The sequence below is a fragment of the Coffea arabica genome, chromosome 7e (assembly GCF_036785885.1).
Source record: "Coffea arabica cultivar ET-39 chromosome 7e, Coffea Arabica ET-39 HiFi, whole genome shotgun sequence".
In the NCBI taxonomy this organism is placed as follows: domain Eukaryota; kingdom Viridiplantae; phylum Streptophyta; class Magnoliopsida; order Gentianales; family Rubiaceae; genus Coffea; species Coffea arabica.
The window spans coordinates 3,533,266-3,558,504 of record NC_092323.1 but is presented as its reverse complement, the minus strand read 5'-3'; the positions used below and the strand labels follow the sequence as shown (position 1 = coordinate 3,558,504).

Genomic DNA, 25,239 nt, shown 5'->3' with positions numbered 1-25,239 from the left:
TCGATAACCGGAGAAATATATATATAATTACTCATTTACACTTGCAAGTGTCGCTACGTTAAACAACCATGTATGGATTCCATTCCCCTTGCAAAAACGAAAATACATGTTTCTTTTGTTCAATCCGCTATGGATCCTTTATCATCAATGGTTGAATCAACAGGAGCAAATATAAGTTATATCGATCTCTACGTACTGGAAAACTTGGAAGTCACAGCTTTGCATCAAGCCGTCTCCTCTAGAACTAGAGGCAACTCCACAGTCTCACTGCCTCTTCGTATTTGCAGGAGAACTTCATCTCCGACATTATAATCATCAAGCACTTTATTTAACTCTGACTTACTCCTAACCTGCAATAAGAAAATGGATGAATACGTGTGAGAAAATTCATAAGGATAAATTGAAAAGAAATTTACAAGTTTTTCAGCATGTCCTTTTGACTTCTGTGTGTGTTGTCGGTAACATAATTGCACATCTCTTCACCAATCATTTCAACCCAACAAAAAGACTGACACAAGTAGCACTCAGAATAGCAAGTGAGCTAAATTTAGGTACTTCCAGAACCTTTTGTTTAATCACAAGGGTGCAAAGGAAAGACCGGAATTTTAAGGGGATCTCAGCTTTAATTGGCATTTTAAACTTGATGCAATCTCAGATAACTGTTATTGTTAAGGATCACCTTACATATATTTTGCTACAGCACTGATTTCATGCTTGAATGCAAGCATCTTCCTTTCCTTGAATTTGTGCTTCTATTTCACAAAAACACAACTCCAGAAAATTGAACTTGCTCTAAATAGTAGTAGCGAGCAACATTTTTCTAATAGAATTGAGCTTTTTCAATGCTCAATTCTAGCCTCACTTATCTTAACTGCACTAACAACATTTCTAGTAGTAGGGAGCAACATTGAAGAAAGAGCTCAAAGGTTTTCTGTCCACCACCACAATTATATCACAGAGAATGATGTTTGCTGACAACAATCATAATAGGCCATAGAAAATCAAACAGATACTCACAGGTTTTTTGTCCACCGCCACAATTATATCACCAAGAATGATGTTGCCAGCAAAGCCTCTCGATGTGGATACAAGACCTGCCTTGGCGGCAAGACTATTTTGAGGTACCTAAAGCATAAAAAGGTGAATGAATCTAAATACAAGTGATTTTACAAACAATAAATGAAAAAAAAAAAAACATTGTCATAATGCTGTCAGCAATACACACACACACGCGGACACACCTGCAAAATCAGAGCTCCATTTCGAACATTGAGTTGATTTGCAACTGGGTCTGGAGCAAATTCAATATTTAAACCAGCTCGAACAACCTGGCATGTTCCACAGAGAAACGTTGAACTAGAATTTATATATTCTTTGCACAGCTATTAATTGTTTTTTCTCAATGCACACTTAAAATAAAGATATCAATCTGAAGTTGATAATGATTCTTGGGGGAGGAGAGAGAGAGAGTTATTCAAAATACGAAGACCAAGAGAATCAACTTTCTATTTTCACATTTTCAATTCAATTTGTTAGGTCCTGAAGAAAAAAATCTTGTCCCTCCCAATTGTCATACTGAGTATCTTCAGATTAAATTTTTAACAGTCTCTTTTCTCTTTCATTCCAGATGCAACTTGAGGAAAACAAATTTAAAACCTCTTTTCACTTTCTCTCCACTTCTTTTTCTTTCTGAAGACAGTGGACCCAAAGGCTCGTCAGTGGAGCTTAAGAGTTCCAGCAAACAATTAGAAGAGTCATGAAACAAACGAAAGGAAACTAGATTCTCATGAAGTAGATTGCAGTATAAAGCATAAAGTGGAAGAACAATAATGTATACTTTGCCACGTTGAATAAGCTGAGGCACTATCTTCGACACAGTAGATGCTGGGATTGCAAACCCAACACCAGCAGATGTCCCTGTCCATAAACAAGTTGAACGTTGATACGTTTGACAAGTCATTTCAAATTGCACTGAAGACACAATATTGTTTTCAGCATTTTCCAAGTCATTCAAGGAGGCAACAATAAAAAGTATTGTTCCCCTCGATCAACCAAATAAATAAACAAATAACTAAATGCAGAATTCAAACTGCTAAGGAGAAATATGCCTGTCTGAGTAAATATTGCCGTGTTAATCCCAATTAAACTTCCTTTTGAATCCAACAGAGGACCTCCACTGCAACAATGAAAAACAACAACTCTAGACTCAATGCCAGTTCACTTATTTAGTATTAGCATATTGAATGAACTGATAACTAGGACCTGTTTCCAGGATTGATGGCAGCGTCAGTCTGGATTCCATCACCAATAGTAACTCCAGTTTGACTAAATATATCTCGATTTAGACCACTGATGACCCCAACTGTAAGTGTATGATCAAAACCAAATGGATTTCCAATGGCTAAACACTGTTGGCCAACTTTTAAAGAAGATGAAGGCCCCACCTTGATTGGCCTCAACAGATCTGCAGATGCTTCCACCTAATTATATGAAAGTGTAAAGAGTTAAACAGAACTTGAGATTTGCGGAAAACATAAGCAAATCAAGATATGTAGGTTTTTAACTAATCTAGTTGATAATTTAGAGGCTACAGACATCACAAATTACCAGACACAATTTTCTAATTTTCTGAAGATTAAGATTAACTACTGGAACTCAATCAGACATTAAAACTGGAGAATATCAGATATTTTTCTGCGGTAGACTGATAAAGAGACAAATCAGTCACTGGCACTCACAGAAATGGACAAGACAGCTCTCCTGGTTGTTAAAGTACTGTGAAGTGGGAGTTAATTACTTCTAATAGGCAGCAGGTCTATCTAAAAATATCTTTGTACATTGAGCATTACCTGTGCCATCGTATTCTATATGTCACATTTTTTAGAAGGATTTTACCTTTAATACAGCAAGATCCTTTGCTCGGTCTGCACCAATCAGCCTGCCCTCAAAGTTCTTTTGCACTCTTTTGAAAAGAAAAGGAAACATTAGAGAAACAGGATGAAGTTAAGTAAAAATGCAATCCACTTGACAGTAATATCTAAACTGTTTTGCTTACCCTTCTGAAGCAAGAATATTGACTCGTGCAACAACTTGTCCTCGGCTTGGGTTTCTTGAAAGAGAATTGCCAATCACTGCCAAGAAAGGGCAAGTTACTTGGATTTCCATCCTCCACTAAGAATCCAAAAGAAATTGTTCAACAGCAACACTTTTCCCGTATTAATTATGTATGATGAACACAGATGAATGATACCCTACGCACTGATCCACAATGCAGGAGTTATTATCACTTTCATGGCATCTCTCGTAAACTTAGTTGTTTTGCAGGGATAAACTGCAACTATGAAGAGTAACCTGGTAAAGCAACTTTAATTACAAGAGACACCTACAAAAAGACAGATTATATGCAATGCCTTCCAGCAAATAAGTGCATGCACAATCATACCTAGGAAAAAGGTGATTTAGGAAAAAGATCTTTTCCAAACGGGCAACATGGCAAAGGATCAATTGGCTCACCATACAAAAACATGGAGACACACATGGCATGCACAGCCAACCACCTCTCAAACAAACAGAGACAGAGACCATCACAAGCACTTACCATGATAGTTAGTGACAATGTGCCCCAGTCCATCCCAAACAATGCCAGAACCATTTCCCTCAGGGACCTGGCATTAAAAAGCAGTGCTATAGGGTTCAGCTATTAGTAAGTTAACAAAAGAATATAAATTGAAGAATGAAGGAAATTGCACGGTTTATGGATGCTGCGTCACTTAGAGAGAATTAAAAAAAAAACAAAAAGAAGAAGAAGAAAGAAAGAATTCTAAGAGAATCAAGAGGAATACCTCAACCACACCAGACAAATTAAGTTGAGGACGAAGAGTTACGTCAAAGATGTTGACCACTGAATAAGTATTCTTCTCAAAGAGTTGCACAATTCTTTCCTGCCAAGTACAAATATCAATTTCACCACCTGTCATGAGAATATCCAATCTACAAAGAATAAATTTCAAGAATTCCCCAAGGAATTGGCACAGAGAAAATTTAACACAAACTGAAATAGACCTCGGAAGGAAAAAGTGGCCCAGAAGGAAAAACAGGTGGTGTCACTTGTTCAACTGTCACTGATGGATCCCCCAATGCATATGCTTCATTACAAACCAACATCCAAACAGGATCAGAAGTCAACGTAAAGTTTTACAAATAAATGCCCAGAAAGACTTCATTTTGTTTTTGATGACAATGCAAATGGTGTCCTCCAAGATTGTACATCTCTCCACAGCTCAACCAATAAATCTCTATCTCATGGTACTGTAGGAATGCTATTTATTGTAACTTGAAAGAGCCCAGCCCATATTATGTTGCATATCAAGGCATCAAGATGACAAATGAGAAATGCTGATCATTGACATGAACTTGGATATATTCATATTGATTTAGAAAAAAAAGATGGTGAAAACTTGATATTTGTAGTAAACCAATTAAGAAAGCTGAAATGTGCGAACCTGAGAAGTACCTTGAAGGATGATAACCCAAATACATGGATAGACTAGCAAACAAAGTCCGGCGTGTTGTGACGGGGAAGATTTTCCCCACAAGGCGCCCACTCAAATCTTTGCACTGGCCTTGTTCAGTTTTAACAGCCCTGCAAAAAACACAAAAACAGAGAAGCAAGAAATCACACACGAGTCAAATAATGCCCACTAACAACACCTATTCCCCCCCCCCCCCCCCCGGGGGCACAAAAAAAATATAAGCTGAAGTGTCTTCCCGAAATGATGCTTACGGAGAATTTGGAGTTTGAGGGTCAGAAGAGGCAGAAGCCATAGCGGCGTCATCTGAGGAGGGTTGGTCAGAGCAGCAAATGGACGAAATGCCGTCGAAGCAGAGCTCTCGGCGGCCCAAAAATGAAGTTTTTGGAGGTGCTGCGGGTTGATTGGCTGCTGTTAATGTTACCATCTGCATTTTCTAAATTGGTTCAATTCACGCCCCCACCCCACCAATCGGGAGTAAGGCTTTTTGAGTCGCAGAGCCCAGTGGAACAGAGCACCGGCAGCAGTTCAAGATAGCCTGGCAGTTCAAGAGTTTTCTTTCTACCACTCCTCCCTTGCTTTACTTTCCTTTTTATTTTTCAATTATTATTTTATTTTGGACCCGACCCGAAAAGATGTGGAATGCTTGGTTTGGGCTCACCGGTCGACATGAAACTCTACGATATCACAACCTCCACAGCCCAAATTGGAAGGGCAACTGCAGAAATGGGCTGAGACAAGCCGACTATAAACTTTCAGTAGACATTGGCTGGCATAGCCCAATTATAGCCCATGGTTCTATCAATACCAGATGTCTTCGATGTACCGAATGTATTGTGTACAGCTACTTGGATCTTTTTCGTAATTAAATTTACCACTTAAATTTAATGAATTCAGATTTTAACATATTTACAATCGTTTGATAACTAAAAGTTAAGCATTTGAATTAACTAAGTAGCACTAAATTTTCTAAACAAAACTTATTCCTAAAATTAAGTGATCACTTATCACTGAAGGTGATATACACTAAAATGTATTAAATTTAATACTTAACAATTCAATAATTTGAATTCAGATTTTAGATTTTAAACTTCAGTTTTATCAAACACGTCCTTGATTTGGCAAAAGTCTGTACATTCGGACTCATACATGTAATTTGCAGGGTACAGAGAAGCAATTTTAAGATATGGATTTGAGAATTTAATGTATACAAAACAACAGTGTTAATAGACGAACAACGACTGCTCAACTTTTATCATTCTCAATACAAAAACAGTTCCAGAATTACTGGACTACTTCTGCTTTGGAATAGGATTAATAAGAATGAATGTTGCGTTGCATTACCAACTCTCTCTCTCTCTCTCTCTGTTGATGGCAAAATTTTGGGTCATCTTCTGATAAAACTAAATAAATTGTATTTTTTCTAGTTAGGTTGTTGCTGCAGATTTAAAAGTACGGGTGGTTTCGAAAAAATGACCCTTCATTTATGGCTCGTCCCCTTGAGCTGATAGTTGTTGTGTTGCTGTATCAATTTGCAATGAAAGAAGCTAAACAAAAAATTATTTCATAACTCTCAGCGGTAGCATAACATCAGTAGATCACAAAAAGATGAACTCCATTGTCGATCGGTCATGTTCAAGCATTGACTCCTCAGTGCCCTGACGACTACCCTGCCCTTGTTCTTGCCATGTAGTACCTATATGATCGATAGCTTCACGTGCCCTTACGGTCATCATCCTTGTCTACCTATCGAAGAAGACAGTGGTGTGGGTGCCTGGCCTCCTGGGTAGACAGATGACTTCGTAGATAGATGACATGCGAGCCAAACTCTTAACACAAGGGAAAAGCGATTTAAACTCTCTTCTATCCCTCCTTTTCGTTCCCAACAACTGTCACCAGTCTTATATCCCATTTAATTGCATGCAAGGTCAAGGTGTAGTGACGGGCCACTTTTCTCATGTCATGACCGCTTCCAGCCGCGCCGACACATGTGAAGTCGCAGATTGGATTCCTATTTCAGGAATACTACTAAACCATGCATGCATCCCAGCAGGTTAATTTACTGCTATAAATAGCCTGCAACATTCTCAATTCCTAGCAAGAAGCGAGCAGTGTTTGTTAGTAACCCCTCTCACTCGAGTATATTCCGCGCAAATCGTATACTACTAGTTGATCCGGCGAAAACATGATGAAGGTGGTTGCAGTGGTAAGTCTTGTTCTGGTGCTAGTCTTGGTGGCAAGGCCAGGTGAAGCAATCACCTGTGAACAAGTTACCCACGAACTTGAGCCTTGCGTGCCGTATCTCACCCAAGGAGGCACTCCATCAAGTTCATGCTGTAGTGGAGTGAAAAACTTGGGGAGCATCCCTACCCAACAAGATAGGCGAACTGCATGCAACTGCGTCAAGTCTGCCGCCGGCCACTTCCCAAATCTCAAGCCGGATGCTGCCACAAGCCTTCCTGGACGCTGTGGTGTCTCCTTGCCTTTCCCCATCTCTTCTAGTACTAACTGCAACAGGTGCTGCGCTTAGTGTTTCTTTTTTTTTTTTTCTTTTTTTCTTTTTGCTGCTTTTGGTTTTGATTTGGACCGTCATCATTCTTTTTTGATGCGTACTACTAATATAGTACTGTAATTATTATTACGTTTTCTCGCTAACCGGAATTTGTCTTTTCGTCTCCTGTGTTTGATTTCCAGCATTCCTTGAGATGGATACTGCGAGAGATCGATATGATGGATCATAAATAATTGGAAGGGTGCTTGGGCTGGAGTCATCACCATAGTATACGTTTAGACCTTACTGATTACCACTGTGGTTATGTGAAAGTTCCAAGCATACCATCCACTCATAGATTTGCTAGATCAACTCATGTTGTGCTTATTTTGGGTTTTGTTCCCTTCAATAAAACAAACTATTTGAGAGAAATATTATTATCTCTATTAATCTTATTATTCTACTGCTCTCCCTCTCCAAAAAAAAAAAAAAAGAAGTGGGGAACTAACGATTAATAACAGAATAGAGCTGAGTACCGAAATTGCATAGTTTGGCTTCTTGATTAGCATGCCAATGACTCCACGATATATACATAGGATCCATGCATCTTTTATGCTTGATTTTGAAGGAGGACGCCTCAAAGCATACTACAAAAAAAGTCAATACGGATTTAAGGATCAATTAGCATTCAAATACAACGCCAACGGGAACTAAAAATGAAATAAGTCAGAAGAATATCTGAAAATTAAGTCAAATCTAAACAATAAAGAATCAATTGAAGAGGCCATAACATAGAGGACTAAAACACAAGTCATTATTTTTTTTTTCCGAAGGAATCATCCCGACAAAACTTACAATTACTATTGATCCTTCACTGAAAAAAAAAAAGAGATACTATTACATGATTATACTATATGATCATATAAAGAGGCGAAAAAAAACTCCAATGAGTATGCTAGGATATATTATATCGCCCTTATGTTTGAAAGAGGTAGTTACAATCTTAGAGTTAGACATTCGTAATAAAAATTATTTTCTAACTACTAATTAGATTTATCTTATTAGACTTAATTCGAGGATCTGATGATGTTGTTGGTGCTCATTGTTGGTTCTGATATCTTCATCCTGTTGTTTTTTATATTAGCATAGTTTTTGCGCCGTTCTTTTGTATTAACAGTATATGCACTTTCATCATAAAATTCATGACAGATTATTTGAATTTGAATTTGAAATTTAAATTATGTATATATATCATATATCCAACCGCGATAATGTATACACCTTCAATTTTATGCAAGATTTACAGTATATATATGTCCAAAACCTTTCATTGATGGTAAGAGAATGTTTGTGACCATAAATTAGCTTCGATTGAGTACTAGCAGAGCTTAGACACAAAATGGTGAACAAGTAACTTAAAAACATTTGCCCACATATTTTCATTTAATTGTTGTCTCTGCCCTCGAAAAGAAGTTGGACTCCCTTCACTCTGCCGCTTCATACAATCCCCACTCCTCATTCCACCAATCCAATCCAGGGGTTGAAGCTTAAGCTTAACTGCCTACAACCCGCCTAGGGTTTCCTTTCATTCTCTAAACAAACAGATGGTGGCTGAGCGAGGAAAGAAATCCAAGGTGGCCGCTCCAGCGGAGGAAGACTCCGATCCCATTGATGGCGAGCTTGTTCTCTCTATCGAGAAGCTTCAAGAAGTCCAGGACGAGCTTGAAAAGGTATATTTTTTTTTCCTTTTGCATAATTTATACTAAACGTTTCTAGTTTTCTATTAGAAAAAATTGTCATCATTATCGTGAATGAACCAGTACTAGTTTCACATATTGGGATTTTGTTCGTGGAATTACTAACATCTGCATGGTCATAGATGAGAGCCACTAGGGTTTTTACGTCAATACATTGGAGGGTTGGGTTGAGTTGTGGACGGCTGATATTTAGATGCTAGAGCTTAAGCAAGTACAAATTGGTCCTTCTATACACTCATCTGTTGATCGCTGCAGATACAAGAAGCTCCTTGCCTTGCATTTGCTTCTTCTGATAGTTTTTAATTAGATTAGCAATATAATTTTTATTACCCCCACCTCCAATTGTTACTTCTCCTTATCCCCTCCTATCAGGCGAAAGGTACTTTTTAGTTTGATGGAAACAGACCACATTTTAGGTTAATATTCTAATGAATACTTTTCCTTTACTTGGCAAAATTAAAAAAATTTGATTTTAGTTTTGGTCTCCTCTGTTTCCCATCTCCCCCTACATATCTACTTAATTTTTCTTCCTCTCAATTATAACTTTTCTAGCGGTTTATTTCTACAAAAGGTGATCCCTGTTTGCCTTGCAAAATGTTGTAGTGTTTCGGTGCAACGAATGGAAATAAAGAGGAAAAGGCTTTGTATGCAGTTTTATTTTTGTTGGAAAGGATAATTTTTGAAGGCACAGAATTATGCACGTGAAAATCTTCTTGTACTCCCTCCGTCCCACTTTGATAGTCATGTTTTCCTGTTTCGTCTGTCCCAAATTGTAGTCCACTTTCCAATTGAAGAATGTAGTTGTATTTTAATTTTTTTAAAATACCCTTGTTCAATGTAAGTTGTTGTTACTATAAACTTACCCCATTTAACGAGAGTTTATTCTTTTTTTACCATCAATTCAAGTTCCCATAAAGTTGTACTCTAATTAATGTGAGGGTATTTTAGGAAAATAGCTACCTAAATTGATTGTTTCAACAAAGTTAACTACTTTTTCTTAAACTGTGTGAAAAAAGAACCAAGATTATCAAAGTGGGACGGAGGGAGTATTTGTTTTTCCTTGATCCTTGTACAGATGCTAGTTAATATGTTGACTTCTGTCTTCTACAAGGAAAAATTGTTTGTGGAGTGGGCGAGTACTTGATAATGTTTTTGTAGTTGTTGCCTCATTTTTTTGGTGTTAATCAAGGTTAATATATGAGAAAACTGATGTAGTTCCTTCCTGCTAACTCTTACACTGTAGATGTTAGCAAAGATATATACATTAACTCTTTTTTGCTGAAATTTGAAAGGATGAATGGTTGGACAATGATGCTCATAACAGATGTGAAATTTTTTCTTCCCTGAATTTGCACATCTGAAGGAGCATACTTAAACATGTTGACCTTGCTTTTTTTGACTTGACATCCACCATCCACCTGTTCTGTGTGCCAATAGTATGTTCTCCTGAAAGTGCAAGTTATTTACAATCACAAACCCGCAAGATTTTTTGGCCTGAGAATTTCTATTTGCCTCACTATCTCCAACAAAAGTATGGCTGCATTTCCTGGAAAGAAATCGAGCATTCATGGAGATAGCGATGAGGAAGATCCTGTTCAGCGTGCTGAACTTTCTGCTAAAACTAAGAAAGTTAGGGATGTCCAAGATGAGCTGAAGAACGTTTTTGGATCCCCCTGACATACATCAATACATGTATTTATGCATGCATAATCGTGTCTTGGATTGGATCCTTTTGCCTTTCCATCAGGTCTTCTTTATCATATTATGATCTGTTAGACAGGCTGTTGAATTATTTCATTCTGTGTAGATTTTTGTAAGTAGATATATTTATGTAGACATACAAAGATGGGAATTGTTTATACATGTAGCCAGTTAGTTTGATCTTGATATGATGTATGTGGACCTGGAAATTTTCTGGCAAGTATATATGCTGATATGGTAAAGAATTGACACCCAGGAATTAGGAAAGATGGCTAAATAAATAAGGGAGACAGAAAAAAACAAAAGTTGATTAGACACTTCCAGATGAATTCTTCTCTTAATTCTTTCCTGCCTGGGATTCTTTGCGCGGAAGTGGGGCTTGACTAAAAGACTTATTCTTTGCAGGTAAATGAAGATGCCAGTGACAAAGTACTGGAAATTGAACAGAAGTACAATGAATTACGGAGGCCTGTTTATGTCCGAAGAAGCGAGATCATAAAGACAATTCCTGACTTTTGGTTGACTGCTGTGAGTTACAAAGCCATCCCTTTTCTAATTTCAATGAAGTTGAAACTTATTAGGGGATCCTTTTAGTTATTTATTTTTTATTAATTTACTTTTTCCTGCAGTTTTTGAGTCATCCAGCGCTTGGTGATCTGTTGAATGAGGAGGATCAGAAGGTATGCAACGTGCTTAGAAATTTAGTGGATTGGAAATTTTTGGTTGGGAGTCCAAAGGATTTTCCTTTCAGTTTACCTTTTGACTTGGTCTGATTAGTTTGCCATTCAATTTACCCTCCTGATATAAGCATAGGAGGATAAATTTATTTTTTCTTGACCATCTTTAGTGAATGTTAGCCACTGATTATTTGGTTGTACATTTATTTCTTATGCAGATTTTCAAATATTTGGATTCGCTTGATGTGGAGGATTTTAAGGATGTGAAATCGGGTTACTCAATTACATTTGTGTGTTTCTTCTTTTACTCGTGAAACTTTCATCCTTCAGAAAAACAAATGGACAATTGACATTGCAGGCTGGTTATTGATCTATGTATTGTACTTGTATTCTTACCTGAAATCTTGCTTTTGATCTTCAGAATTTCAAGCAAAACCCATATTTTGAAGATACGAAGCTGACAAAGACATTTATCTTCTTAGATGAAGGAACAACAAGGATAATTGGTACAGCTATCAAGTGGAAGGAAGGCATGGTAATAATTTGAATATATATTCCTTCTTGGGCAGTTTGAATCCTTTATTGTATATAATTTTGAATTCTACAACTTCAAAAAATTGAAGGGGGCTGCAAATGGAGGCAGTCATGAAAAGAAAGGAAATAAACGACCAGCATCTGATGACAGGTATTTTCTGCTAATTAATGCATTTCTATTCAGATTTTTCCCTAGACTCTATATCAGATGATTGGCTTTTTGGACATGGAAAATAAATACGCTTTGTGATGTTAGCATCTTCAACTTATAGATGACCACATGGAGCTAAGGATAATAATTATCCAACTGTTAGGAATTTAGGGAGATGTTAACGTCATTGTTGCATGCATGTTTTAGATTGTAAAAGTTGTTTAATGTATAGTAGATACATATTGAGCTCCAACTGCTGATTATGCTTTTCATTGACCATGGTGTTGACTGACATTTTAGCTTGAATAGCTATGCTTAGTATTCTAGCTGAGCATTGACCAAGTGAAAATCTCTTCTTTAGAAACTGCAACTCAAGTCCGGACTATATTTTAAGTCCAATTGTGATTGTGAAGAGGAAAATCTTCATGGTCTTCCAATTGTTAAGCACATGCAAATCTGCATATATGCTTCTCACCTTTATCTTGTTGTGACCATCTGATGAATTGATGTCACTTACCTGTTGAAAGCTATAAGTTATCTACTAAAGGTCCTGTATGTTTCCCTTAAACTGAAAGTATGATCTAGAGTTCACCATTTTTTTTTTTTTTGGGCATTGTCAATGCAGCTTCTTTAGTTGGTTTTCTGAAACACAACAAAAAGATACGCTTGAGGTAGAGGGGCTTAATGATGAGGTAATTACTTGTTGAATTTATGAAGCCTTTTCACATTCATTCTCCATACAATTATAAGAACTTTATTAGCTATTTTTGTTTGTGGTAAAATGTAGTAATATATATGGTTGACACTTTTGGCTGGCTTTCAAGTTGTTACTTCTAATGATCACTTTATTGTGATCTTTGTAGCTCTAGATGAATAAAGAAGTATGGTTTCTTCCCTGTTCTCATTCTATCTGTCATCTACTTTAAACATGCAGGTGGCAGAGATAATTAAGGAGGATTTATGGCCAAACCCTCTGAAATATTTCAACAATGTAAAATCCATTTTGACTGTTCCTTTTTTCTGATTTATAGCTCTTTCTCCTTGCTTACAGAATTCATATTTTGATTTGATAGGAAGCTGATGAAGAGGATTCCGAGGGAGAAGAGGATGATGAAGAGGTATAAATCAACGCTTTTGCTTTTTTACATTTTGTGGAACCCATGGAAACAGGCAGGCACTTTAGAACCTAGAAAAGCTTCTCATTTACTAACTCATGCACCCTCTCTCCTGGATTTGACTAAATTTTAGTCCCCCAGTTCCAATTTTATCAGTACCATAACTTCTATGGATATTCATCCAAGAGTTGAGATTTGTTTCTTGAGTTGGTGATCATTTAGTTACGAACTCAGAGGACCAGGTTGACATATAACACCAATCTGCTTTCTTTAGTTTTCACTTTCTTTTATAATAAGCTGCCAATATCCATATCAAAGGCCACTTTTCTGTTATTTGATGTTGTCATATGGATGGTTACCAATTTACTTGTACCTTCATGACTTCTCTTCACTTTTTTGTTCCAATTCTGACATCTGTTGTGTTTTGTAAGAAGTACATGCTAAGTAGTAAATAAGAAACAGATTTAAGTCTCTTGGGTCTTATCTTTGAAAGCAGAGGTCAGATAACTCTGGCTATGGTGGCAATACAGAAGTAGGAGAAGTTCTGGTGTTTCACTTCCTGTTAGCTCTGTTTCGTGGTATTTGGTGCATGGACTCCTTCTTGTTTTTGAGCTGTAAATATTGGCTTCTGTGCTATTTGTCAACTGCTACAACTGCTTGTAACATTTTTCTATAATCTGTTACAATTTAGTTCATTTTTTACGGCAAATGATATTGGCACTCCAAGATAAGCTCCTTGCACCCTATCTTCGCTTATCAGTTAATGAAATGACACAAAAAACCTATAAATTATTTAAAGAGACGAAATTGCCCCTCTATGCATTTACTATGCCTTTGGGGGCAATTTTGTTATTCAAATAGTCAAGGATTCTAGGTTATGGGTCTTTTTGTCACTTTAAACGAAAATGAGCAAGTGTGGAGTGCCTAGAGTGCAAATATCATTTGCCTTTTTATTTCCTTTCCTTTACTGCCCGCGTCTAATGTCTATTTCCTCATCTTTAATTAAGGGAAAAGGTGATGATGATGAGGAAGATGATGATGAGGATGGCAACGAGGAGGATGACACTTGATAGTTATTTTTGCATCTCTCTTTTGTTGGTATTTTGCAAATTTGTAATGGCAAGCACAAATTTCAGTTATTTCCGACTAATCACTTGGGAAAATTTTTATTACTGTAGCTGCACGTACCTCCTGCAGAGTTCTCTCTTCTGCTATGAAGAGATTTACACAAGTGTAGTCATGGCCTTAGTTATTATATGCAAATGTTCTGTTTAAGGTTTCTTAACTTATATCCAGGGTCAAAAACACCAAGGGTAGAGGTCCGGTGGCCTTCCTGAAATACCTAGAAGGGTACCAATTTGATCGGATGTGATGTCTCATGAACACGATTCCATTCTATTATGTGGTCTAAATATCCAGTCCGATATCGGATCGATTAGATGGGTAAATAGGAAAATATTACTGTAGCACCTTTATTCGTGATTTAAATTAAAGAAGAAAAATGGTTGGGCAGTGTGTGTGTAGGAAGTTTTACCCCAAAAAAAAAAATTGGAAATCCGCCTTCGAAATGGAGATGGCGCCGAGTAAAACAGAAAAATGCAGCAATAAAGAAATCCCTCTGTGTGTAATGAAGAGATATTCGCGGAAATTATAGAGCAAGTTATACATGTATTAGATATGTAGCAAACTCAAAAGGTCTCTACAACTTTGGGAGGCTCCTAACTCCCAAAAGATATGGCTGCGATCCCTTTGCGTACAGATCATGGAATTAGAATTACAAAAGATTATACTTCACACCTAAGGAGAAAATAAGGATTGAAACCTTCCCAGTCGGAAGAATTTCCTATCAAGCTTTTGTTCATATCACTAGCAGTTGCGCCGACCATTTTCTCATGTGAATCAATCACTAACAAATATAGGTTGCATATCATCGGGTTTCTAAGAAATGGACGCAGAGTCCTGCCAAGCACAGAAACTTCATCTAGCATGGACTTGCTCCTCTCTTTCTCCCCCTCAAAGATACAATTTGACAGGGCAAAGAAGGCTAGTAAATTTCCATACAAGGGTAAAAATGCATCCTTATGGTTACCGGCGCCACCAATCCAATCAACTTCCCGTCGGCCAATAGAGTCATTGGCAAATGATGTCAAGTAGTGGCAAAATCTCCTCCTCCAACCACGTAAAAGGTCCCTTACCCTGTGATTGTCAGAGGAGTTAGCTGCCCAAGATTTAGAAATTGGAAGCTTCTCCAAGTGAGAGCAACAAATCTGACAGATCAATAGCTTTTCTTCATGATGGTTATCAATCTCCTTGTCAAAAACACGTCTCACAAGGTCTCCTCTTGGCACAACACTGACCACAGAGTTTACAGCATTAAAAACATAATTGCAGAGACTATCAAAGTAGTCAATCCAGTGACCAAAGATTGAAGAGAGATGGTCAAAACTCATCTCAATAACCTTCTCCACTTGGCTGGGAACCAGTTCAACATTTTGACACGTTGTGGATGTAACACTCTTCTGAACATCAAGGGCAAGCTTCCTTCTGAGTTCCACATCTTCATCCTCCAAAAGTCTTACGCATGTCAACCATAGATTCAGAATCTTATGGCCATATATGTTCACAACCTCCTCTACTTTGAATTCTGAACTAGGATTTTCGCCTGGAATGCTGTTACTGAAGGCTAAAGAACCAACTATCTTTGCATGATCAAGTAAACCAGATGCAACTATTGATTCTGCAGCTGCGTTCCGCATATTTACAGGCTCTGATGCAGAACTGTGTAGTTGTATTAGTTCAACAAAATAATTGATGCAATCGTAAAACTTGGAGAGTCTCCCATCAAGATCATATCGGCTGGATATGGCTATCTCTTCCTTCTTCATGTTAGAGCAAACAAAGCTTGAGAATATGCTAGCAAACTGCTTTACACATATCCCCATGCAGCAGATGAGCACTTGTCGATTCTTTGAATGTCTAGTGACCTTGTACATGGACACTAACTTGTCCCAAAACCACCACAATGAACTGCGATCCACACCAATTGATCCAAGGCTGACATCTAGTTCACCCTTTTCTTCACATTCCAACATGTTCCACATGTAGATAATTTTAAGAATGTAATATGTGCATTTATGGTTATTCTCGGTCGCTAGAAGCTCCACTAGTTTTTTCTGGAGATCAATATTGTACAACAAATATGTCTTGATCTCATGAGAAGATGAATTGCCTCCTTCAATTTTTAATCCTGCTGATTTCAGAAATAAAACTAGCCACTTGAAAGTTGCAAGACGAACTTCGTATGATGTGTCAGACATGCAGCCTCTCAGCCTTTCCTGAAATCTTGAGAGAGCACTGTCCAAATCAGATACTCTTAACAAACTTGAAGCAGTTGAGGAACATGTTCCAGGCATCAAAATATCCTCTTCAGCAATTTCCTTAGACGTTTTGTATAAGCAATTGAAATATGACACTGCTGCTTGTTTGCGAAGTTCTACAATAGTTGGATCATGATATGACAATTTCTGAGGTTCTTCTAAATCCAAAAATTCTGAAGATAACTCCCATACGAGGTTCCAAATAGCAGCAATACTTCTGCTCATTTGACACGTTGTTGCAATACTGAGCATGTTATCCAGTACCCCAAGAAAGCAGCTATTCAGGATAGGGCAAGGGCAGAGTTGAAACTTACCAATCCATGAACGTATTGCAAGAATTTCAATCAGATCCTTCAGAATTGCATCTTTTTTGGAGGAATCAGCAAGGCATCTACAATTGTTATCGAGAAGCGTGTTCAACTGCAGCAGCATCCCATGAAGTGAATTAAAAGTATGGCAAGTACCATTTTGTGTGTCAATTGAGTTGGATGCATCAGAAGAGACATTCCTTGTGCAAGGTAACTCAGAGGCAATATTAAGCAGCACAATGGGCAATTTCTCATTCGATATCAGGCCCGTTAGAGCTCTGGAAGCAAGAATTCGGATACGGAAATTGCTTTGGACAGAGCACTTCCTGATGAATGGCAAGAATATGAAAGGGTCCAAACTGTCCCCAGCTTCACTTGTAACTGCTGAAGGTTTTAGCCGTGACAACAGAATCAGAATTGGGCACAAGCTTGGGTGCACAAGTTTTGCCAAATTAGATCCTTGTTGTCCAGAAGACCCATCCAAAAGCGACTCTGTTGCAATTTTAAGTTCATGAAATAGGAAAGAGTGCAGTGTAGGGTACCTGTAACAAAAAGCAAGCAATTAATGAGATATCTTAGGACATTGTAAGCAATTGTGTACAATCATATAGTCTTGATAATGGAACTGCAAAAATAGATTGCAATAATGGTTCAAGCTTGCGAAATTCTTTTTTGACTTTAATCTGCAACTCTTCAAAATAGGAAGAATTTAAAGATCAGTTAGCAGAACCAAAAATAAAAAGAGATAAAAAATCTATGGACCCTAGTAATGTAATTGGAATGCTCCAAATTAACTAAAAGGATGAAAGAAATACTCAAGACTTGTTCCAGCACTCACGCATCCACATGTAAAAGGTATAGGCACTAGATTAGCAATGCCAAATTCTAGTAATGGAAGAGAAGACATTAAAACCAGAAGGAACTAGGGATGCAAAAGTTCTATGCTGGAAATATCAACTAATTAACTTGTGAATGATAAAGGAAGATGCAATATGCAACATAAGAACCAACTGTTTCAAAAAAAACATGATTAAGACCGTGCTTTCATGTAATTGCATTAATCACTCTCTCTGTCTATCCTGGTTAACAATGCCAGCCAGAAGTATTTCAGAATACCACTTCTACCACTCAAAGCTCATGACTGTTTCAAGAATTTGATTTCAAAAATCAAGTTTCAGCAAAGGACTCATCTAACTCAGCAGATTGTATCCCCCAGTTTCCCTTGCCAACTACCCAAAACCAATCCCCACCCCCAAAAAGACGCACCAACTAGCCAAACAGAAAAACAGAAGTTACTGAAAACAACATGTTGCTAATTCAACACACTCCTTTCCCTGTCGACATCCGTAGGATCAGCATAAAATTAGGCAAAGAATGCAGGTATAATATTCCCACGAAATGGTAAGAGTATATACATTACTGCAATATCAAAAATCAAGTTTTTGACCAAGTTGCACACACAAAACATGCTTCTCTCCTGCACATACACAACTGCTAAGCAATTCCACTGGGTGACCAAAAAAACCATGCACATCATGGTTGATCATACAGTAATACACATAGGAAAAACTTTGACACCTTCACTTTTCCTCCATTGTGATATGAAGCATTTCAAAGATAACTATCAAACATGAAAAGATATACAAAGGATAACACAGAGTTTATTCAGATTCACAAGTATGTTGTTGAAATGAGTCTTGATTACACTTTTCAAGAGAAAATGTACCAAGACCACAAATTTAGTAGATAATCTAGCTGCTGGTTTCAACATGTAGACACAAAAGATTCGAAGGAGGCAGAAAAAAGTGTAACAGGACACATGAAGGCATAAAAGTCAAATTTTCAAAGCATGCCTGTGAAAAAATTCAAGCCCTGTTAGAGCACGCCTTTCTGATTCTCGTTTCTGTACATTAAGGAATCCAATCATGCGACGAATCAAAGCACTATATGCAAGACAGGCACTATTCCGCACCTCCCAGTACGGCGAAGAGAAAGAGCGTATGGAATAAATCAAAGCCTCGGCTGAAAAGCCTGATGTATCAGTTGCCAGGTTGCTATCATTAAAAGCGGCTCTAAGGACATTGAATGCATGGACAGTTGGGACAACACCCTCATCCCGGATCTTTGAGATTTTCTCTTTTGCATCCATCCCAAGGGGCATAACGAATTGACCAACTTGACTTGAATTTGTCAAAAGGGCATCAGCTGAGTCATTAGTGCAGTTGCTTGCTTTAGTCTGTTCCAGTAAAGACTTGTTGGCTACATCTAACAGCCATCGCAGTGCCCTTGGCAGAAGTCTCTTTGGGGAACCCTCGGGCTCTGCAAGGAAGATAGCAGTAAATGCAGCTGGAATACCAGCACTTCTCCGCAGTAGGTCATCTACAGTTTGTCCCTTTGTCACTGTTCTTTCCATAAGTTGTTCCATCCAGGATTCTGTTAATTTGCAAAGTCTGTGACAAGAGAAGCAACATTATGCAATAGACTCAAAATGACCAACTTAAAGGATCCAAAAGTTGGCATAGGGGCAGAAACTTAAGACTGCTATTACAAGTAAATCCTATGCTGTTAAATCTCCATTAAGGTTGTCGTGAAGAAACAGCTTAAACAGCTTCCAACTCACATTTCAAACTTGAAAAAGTTAAGTTTTTTAACTTGTCAAACAAACAGGCAAGTTAAAAGCAAAGAAACAAGGAAGATCTTACAGATGCCAGTCATAGGTAGACAAGTAACAGACTAATAATCAGCCCTCTAGCCAAATAAAAGACCAAGTTTGTGGTAATTGTTACTGTGCCTAGGAACAAGATTAGGAATGTATAGCTAGCTGTGTACATTGAATGGCAAAACATTCAAAAAATAAAGGCACTCAAAAATATGCAATGGATATTAGCCTTGACAATAAGTAGCATCAAATACAGAAACACAACCTAAAGTTCGAAACTACTATACTAATGTATTTGTTCTGGCAAATGTCCTATACAAAACTGATTAAGGAAAACATATTATTTGATGGTCATAGATTTTTATTAACACTTACTTACCTCTATATCTTAATTAGCAAAGAAGCATGCATTAATTCTCAGTTCACAAGGAGTTCATTGACATTGAGAACAATTTTCCACAGGAGAGAGATAACTAATACTAAGCAGAATGGTCAACAAAAACCAAATAGTTCAATAAGGATGAGAACTCTTCAACCAAATTCGGCTTTTTAATTCATTTCATATTTCCACCATATTCCCTAGAATCAAAGTATTACAAAAGTAGCTCACAAGATGCCATGGGTTGTAGCAGTTAACAAAGAAAAATGACTCTTCTTGACATAATTAAACATGACACCACAAAGATTGATAACCGCAAAATACTTAGGAGAGCTCAATGAGCAAACCTCGGATTGTTCGAACAAAGTAAACGATTGCAAAGAGCAGTGAATCCAGCCCTTGTTTTATCAATTGCACCATTATGCTTCATTTTCAGAAGGACTTCCAAAAAGTGGCTTCCAATTGTCTCAAGTTGCTTCATATCAAGCACCCCATCAGACACTGATACATAATCACCATTGCCATCAAAAGCATTAGACTTTGATGCATCCACAGTAGGCAAAGGAATTTTCCGTATTATAGTTCCCAAAAGAAGACTTACCTGAAACAGCAAAATATATAGATAAGTGTTCTTATAGTCATTTATTTAAGGGTTATTATCACTTTACCCCCTTAACGTTTGGTGCCACTATCACTTTCCCCTTTAATGTTATCTTTTAGTCACTTTACCCCCAAAACTAACGGTCAAACTTAACGGAGTTTGTTAATTAAAGTGAAAAGACATGTTTAACCCTTAAAATTATTATTACCTTATCCCCATAAAATATAGTCTCATTATCAATTTACCCCTACAGTCATTGTTTAGGCAATTTATCCTACCATTAAACCAACTTAGCAAATTAAAAAACTTTAGAAGAAAATACCCTCCTCTTCGCATAATAAAAATAATAAAAAATTTAGAGTGACTCTTCTCCTTTTTAGTATCAAGAAAAAAGGTCAAACTATTAATTTCTTTCTTCTTGACAATCTTATTAATATTGAAAAAAAAATAGAAAGATGGAGAGGGGGAGAGGGAGAGAGAGAGAGAGAGAGCTCAATTCTTGTTTTAAAAATTACAAATAAGAAAGAATTAAATACTTTTATTATTTTAAAATTAGTTCACTTTTTTGTTTACTGCCAAATTCCAATCCTAATTTCGACAACTTTAAAGTAATACAATAATGTTAGACTTTTCTTTATTTTCTTTTTTTGCAAAATCTAATTTTTTGTCTCCTTCTTTCCTATCTCTTTTTATTTTTCTAGTATTAATAAATGTGAAAAAAAGAAATTTGAGAAAACCCTTTTTATTTTTATGTTTTTCAATCTCTTAAAGTGAAAAAAAAGGAAGAATAACCATTCCAACTTTTTTATTTTTAAGTATATATAAAAAAAGGTTACTATATTTAAAAAATTTTCACCATACTAGTTAGATAACGATGAGGTAAAATGCCTACAAAATAATGTTAGGAACTAAAGTGATTGTATCACTATAATCTAAACAAATAAAGTGTTAATAATAATGTAGTAATGCTATAAAATAAAAGGGTATTTTTGTCCAAAATTTGAATTACTTATAGGGGTAAAGTAACTAAAAGATAATGTTAGGGGGTAAACTGATAGTAGTGATATAGTTTAAGGGGGTAAAGTGATAATAACCCTTTATTTATTGGGCATCTAACTATTCCAACTATAAAAATGGCAAAGTTTAGTCCTACCCCTTCTTTCCCAGAGTCAATGTTGAAGTAGATCTATTAAAGATTATTATGAAATATATAGACAAGAAAAGTTTTTCTGGTCATCTATTTATTGAGCATCTAGGTATTCCAATTATAGAAATGGCAAAGTTTAATTCTACCCCTTCTTTCCCACACTCAGTGTTGAAGTAGACCTATTGATTACTACTATGGAGATTCTATGACGCTTATTTGATAACCTTACATCAAAATAAGAACGAGTATCAGCAACAACAAGGGCAGTGACATTGCCAGTTTTATATGCATTTCCAGAACAAACAATATCAATGCAGAGAAAACTCCGAAAATACCTCTTTCATAGCAAGCCAGCAACCAACCATAACAATCTGTTCTGATGACCTGGCATCTTGCACAAGCTTCTCATTCTCCATCACATTTTCCACTGCAACCTTAGACATAACTTCCTTGTCAAAACGATCATCATCCACCATGTCCTCCATGTCTTCTGGCAAATGCCATGCATCTGCTGAGACTACCCATAGGGCGAGAGAGGTTATTCGCATAATTAATTCCAATAGCTTCTCCAATACAAGTTTCATCTCAGCAATACAGCACAAAACGGCTGTGGAATTCCAATCCAGTTCCTCAAATGTATATCGAAGAGTAAGCAGGACACCATGAACAAAGCTTTTCTTGCATGCTTCTGAAAGATCCTTCTCACCATCTTCCACAGTAATGAGCAACCAATCAACCAGCGACCTCACATATTCTACTGCAGGCGAGCGATGTGTAAGAATTTCAAGCCTGCGATCTGGCAGCTCTACCTGGCCATGACAAGAGACAAAATCAAGTGACAATTGAACACTCCAATTAAGCTCCAAGACATACTTTCTAAATATAAGACGTAAAGTCAGAGCTCCAGCATCACATTCTCTCACACGTGGACTGCAGACTAGCTTCTTTGCCCATATAATTGCTACTCGGATCTCATCTGGACTACAAATGCCAGGAAGCGGGGTAGGAAAATGCAGTAGAATACGAAACGAATTCTCTCTCAAACGATCCCAGCTATCAATAATCGATCCAACCAGTAGCAAGGCTGAATCAGCTAAAATAAAGCCCTTACTGTAAGGATACAGACTTGTTTCAGAAGAAAGAGCACAATGATTTTCTTTTGATGGTGGCATGACAGACCAGACATTCAACATTACCAATATAAGCTCCATGGCCATTATCTTCCTCTCATAAGGAGCAGAAGGGTAGCAAGAGAAGAAAAAAAAGTAACTCAACCACTTCATTAGATTAAACAGATCATCTGCCATTTCTACTACTATTTCTCTGGTTCCATTTCTGGATGCAACTCCAACGTTAGCTTCTGACCCATAAGGATACCAGTTTCCCTGCTTGTATTGTCTCTCCAAGGCAGTTCGAACACGAGAGAAAAACTTCCTAAACATACTGGTCCATTTCATCTGAAAAGCAGTAGAACAACATCTCATATTCAATGGCACAGCTTCCTTCAGCAGGCTAAGCTCCAAAGAGGATGGAAGGCTTGCTGTCTTTGGGTTTAAGAAAAGAAATTCTGCTGCATCTGTGCGAAGTGACTCATCAGTATGGCTAAGTGCCAAAACTAGCCATTTGACTGGGATCGTAACTTTAATTCCCCTGACACAGACAAACGAATGCATATCATATTTTCTATTATTCTCTGAAACTTCGAAAGATTCAGAAACATAATCAATGTCACCTTCAATCAAAGCAATCGAACGAGAAACCCTGAGCAAGGAAACCAAAATGGCCACTCGCTGTTCCAGCCCTAAATACATCTCTGTATAATGGAGCTCAGGATAAACTATTTCAGTGTCATCCTCAACCAGTTTAACACCAATAGAAGCAAGCATCGGAAATAATCCATCCACATCCAGTTCAAGCAATATCGGCAAAGCATAAGTATTCACGTTTGAGCGTAGCTTTGCAACTCCAGAAGCAAGCCCATACAAGAAAGGGGGCAAGCAATCACCTCGGTATTTAGCATAACCATTTTCAATACCATCACTACACCAACATTCCTCGCGCAAGCACTCAAGAAAGCACTTAAGAAATGTTGTGGCAGCACAGCAGACATCATCATCGACATAAGCCTTTGTTGTTTCGAATAGTATGTCAGGACTCATAGCTAGGATGGTTTTCGCTCCCAACCTCTTTGTCAGGGAAGCCAGAGGAACATACCTCCCCTTGCAGCGGGGTCCCAGGCAAAGAAGATCAGATGCAATCTCCCGCAGAAACAACTTAATTTTCTCACCACCCTCCGCCCAAAGAAGGCTAGCCTGAATGTCTAGGAAGAGGTCAAAAATCAGATGAACTTGTTTGACTGTCTGACTTAAGGGATCTTCCAAATTATTCCATACGGTCCTCAGTATTCTACGCCCCATTTGTTCAGATAGCGGATTATAAGATTCTGCAAAATCACCAATATTACTTTGCATTGATGTTTTAATCTGCTGAAAGCAGATCTGCATTACTGTTAACGCATGAAAATTAAAATGACTATCTGTAGGGTTCTCGCAATAGTTACACAGCTCAGGCAAAATGCTATCATAGAGTATGGTTTTTATCAGAGTACTATCCCCAGATGCGCTATCATTTTCGAAATCACAAGTCGACACAACAAAACTGGAACTAAGAACAGTTCTTGAAACTGCAGTAAGAATACCCCTAATCAAGCAAAGTCGACTGAGTGCTGTAAACTTGGAAATTTCATTGACCATATCCCCTTTATAGGGGATTTTGCTATTCACGTCCCGAAATTTAATCTTACAACTAATGACGGAAGTCTGCATAAAAATGCCTTCCATGATAAACAAGCCGAGCTCTTCAGGACTGAGGCATACCTGCAGAGCCGCACAGAAACTCACCCCAGCCGCCACAAAACAGTCCCTTGAGAATGCCAGCGACTTCAAAATGCTCAAAACAGTCACAAAAACCATTGCTAAAAAGCCATCCTGACGTTCACCTCCATCAGAGAACTTGGTGGGAAAACGCTGAAGCAAGTAATATATGCAAGAAAGAGCCTCCTGACACTGCTCCATGACGAGAGGTGAAGGCCTAGACCAATCATTGGTCTCTGAAACCACGGCATCCAACCCAGAAACCACATCCAAACCCACCAAAACCGCACATTCCTCCACAACCTCAACTAAATATCCCAACTTGGGGGTGCTCATCATAGACAACGCCGCCCGCGAAACGGAGAACCTCTTTCCCTTCCCATTCCCATCTCCACCTCCATACTCCTCACAAAGTTGCCGAAAGCAGTCTTTCAGAAGACCATGAAAGTGCTTCGCTTTTGCCAGACCAGAAGCTAAAGTTCTGTGCAAAGGCAACGAGTTCTCGAAGAAAAGAATTTCCAAGTAGAATTTCGAGGCAAGAACACTTGTGGCAGCGTCGGCGTTTGGATTTGAGAGCAAGTCAGTGAAAGCTGAAACTACGTTCTTGGCGTGTTCGACTTGGGAATAGGTGGAGTTAAGAGAGGAGAGGTGTTTGAGTTGGGAAAAGAAGGGTAGAGAAGGTGTTTGATTTAATGCGTCAATGAAGTAAGGAGGGAAGACGACGGAGCTGTAAGTGTAGCGGTGGCGATGCTGAATGGCTCTCCATTTGGCGGACATGTTTTAGTCTTGACGGGGAATCAAATTGGATAATAGAGTTGTATTCTTCCCAAGTTCACCCTGCTTTATATTTGTATTGCAGTTTGCAGGACGGCGGGGGAGGCTTCAGCTTAGTCACGGCGGGGAGGCGTCGCATTCTTGCTAGGGTATTTGACATTCCATT

At 37.8% G+C, this 25,239-nt stretch overlaps 3 protein-coding genes across 4 annotated transcripts; 1 reads left to right on the top strand and 2 right to left on the bottom strand.

Moving 5' to 3' along the window:
* On the bottom strand, positions 1 to 5,091 carry LOC113700033 (protease Do-like 8, chloroplastic). Its single transcript, XM_027220449.2, has 13 exons — positions 4,784 to 5,091; positions 4,503 to 4,642; positions 4,063 to 4,145; positions 3,843 to 3,941; positions 3,599 to 3,665; positions 3,056 to 3,131; positions 2,896 to 2,962; positions 2,263 to 2,480; positions 2,109 to 2,176; positions 1,838 to 1,917; positions 1,242 to 1,328; positions 1,018 to 1,125; positions 1 to 350 (listed from the first exon to the last, which is right to left on the bottom strand). Exons 1-13 carry the CDS (start codon positions 4,960 to 4,962, stop codon positions 225 to 227), a joined length of 1,398 nt encoding a protein of 465 aa, XP_027076250.2. The 5' UTR covers positions 4,963 to 5,091; the 3' UTR covers positions 1 to 224.
* A 3,319-nt stretch (positions 5,092 to 8,410) lies between these two features.
* LOC113699345 (NAP1-related protein 2) lies at positions 8,411 to 14,244 on the top strand. Its single transcript, XM_027219641.2, has 10 exons — positions 8,411 to 8,750; positions 10,884 to 11,006; positions 11,108 to 11,158; positions 11,374 to 11,445; positions 11,577 to 11,690; positions 11,779 to 11,840; positions 12,466 to 12,532; positions 12,775 to 12,831; positions 12,914 to 12,958; positions 13,963 to 14,244. Exons 1-10 carry the CDS (start codon positions 8,625 to 8,627, stop codon positions 14,023 to 14,025), a joined length of 780 nt encoding a protein of 259 aa, XP_027075442.1. The 5' UTR covers positions 8,411 to 8,624; the 3' UTR covers positions 14,026 to 14,244.
* Positions 14,245 to 14,578: 334 nt separating this feature from the next.
* LOC140011434 (uncharacterized) lies at positions 14,579 to 25,216 on the bottom strand. 2 transcript variants are annotated; one of them, XM_072060263.1, is made up of 5 exons: positions 24,303 to 25,212; positions 21,762 to 23,869; positions 20,026 to 20,279; positions 18,494 to 19,090; positions 14,579 to 17,182 (listed from the first exon to the last, which is right to left on the bottom strand). In XM_072060263.1, exons 2-5 carry the CDS (start codon positions 23,841 to 23,843, stop codon positions 14,740 to 14,742), a joined length of 5,376 nt encoding a protein of 1,791 aa, XP_071916364.1. In that variant the 5' UTR covers positions 23,844 to 23,869; positions 24,303 to 25,212; the 3' UTR covers positions 14,579 to 14,739. The 2 variants fall into 2 exon arrangements, with proteins under 2 accessions (XP_071916364.1, XP_071916363.1); XM_072060262.1 differs by having other exon boundaries at positions 21,762 to 25,216.
* Between the last annotated feature and the right edge of the window lie 23 nt (positions 25,217 to 25,239).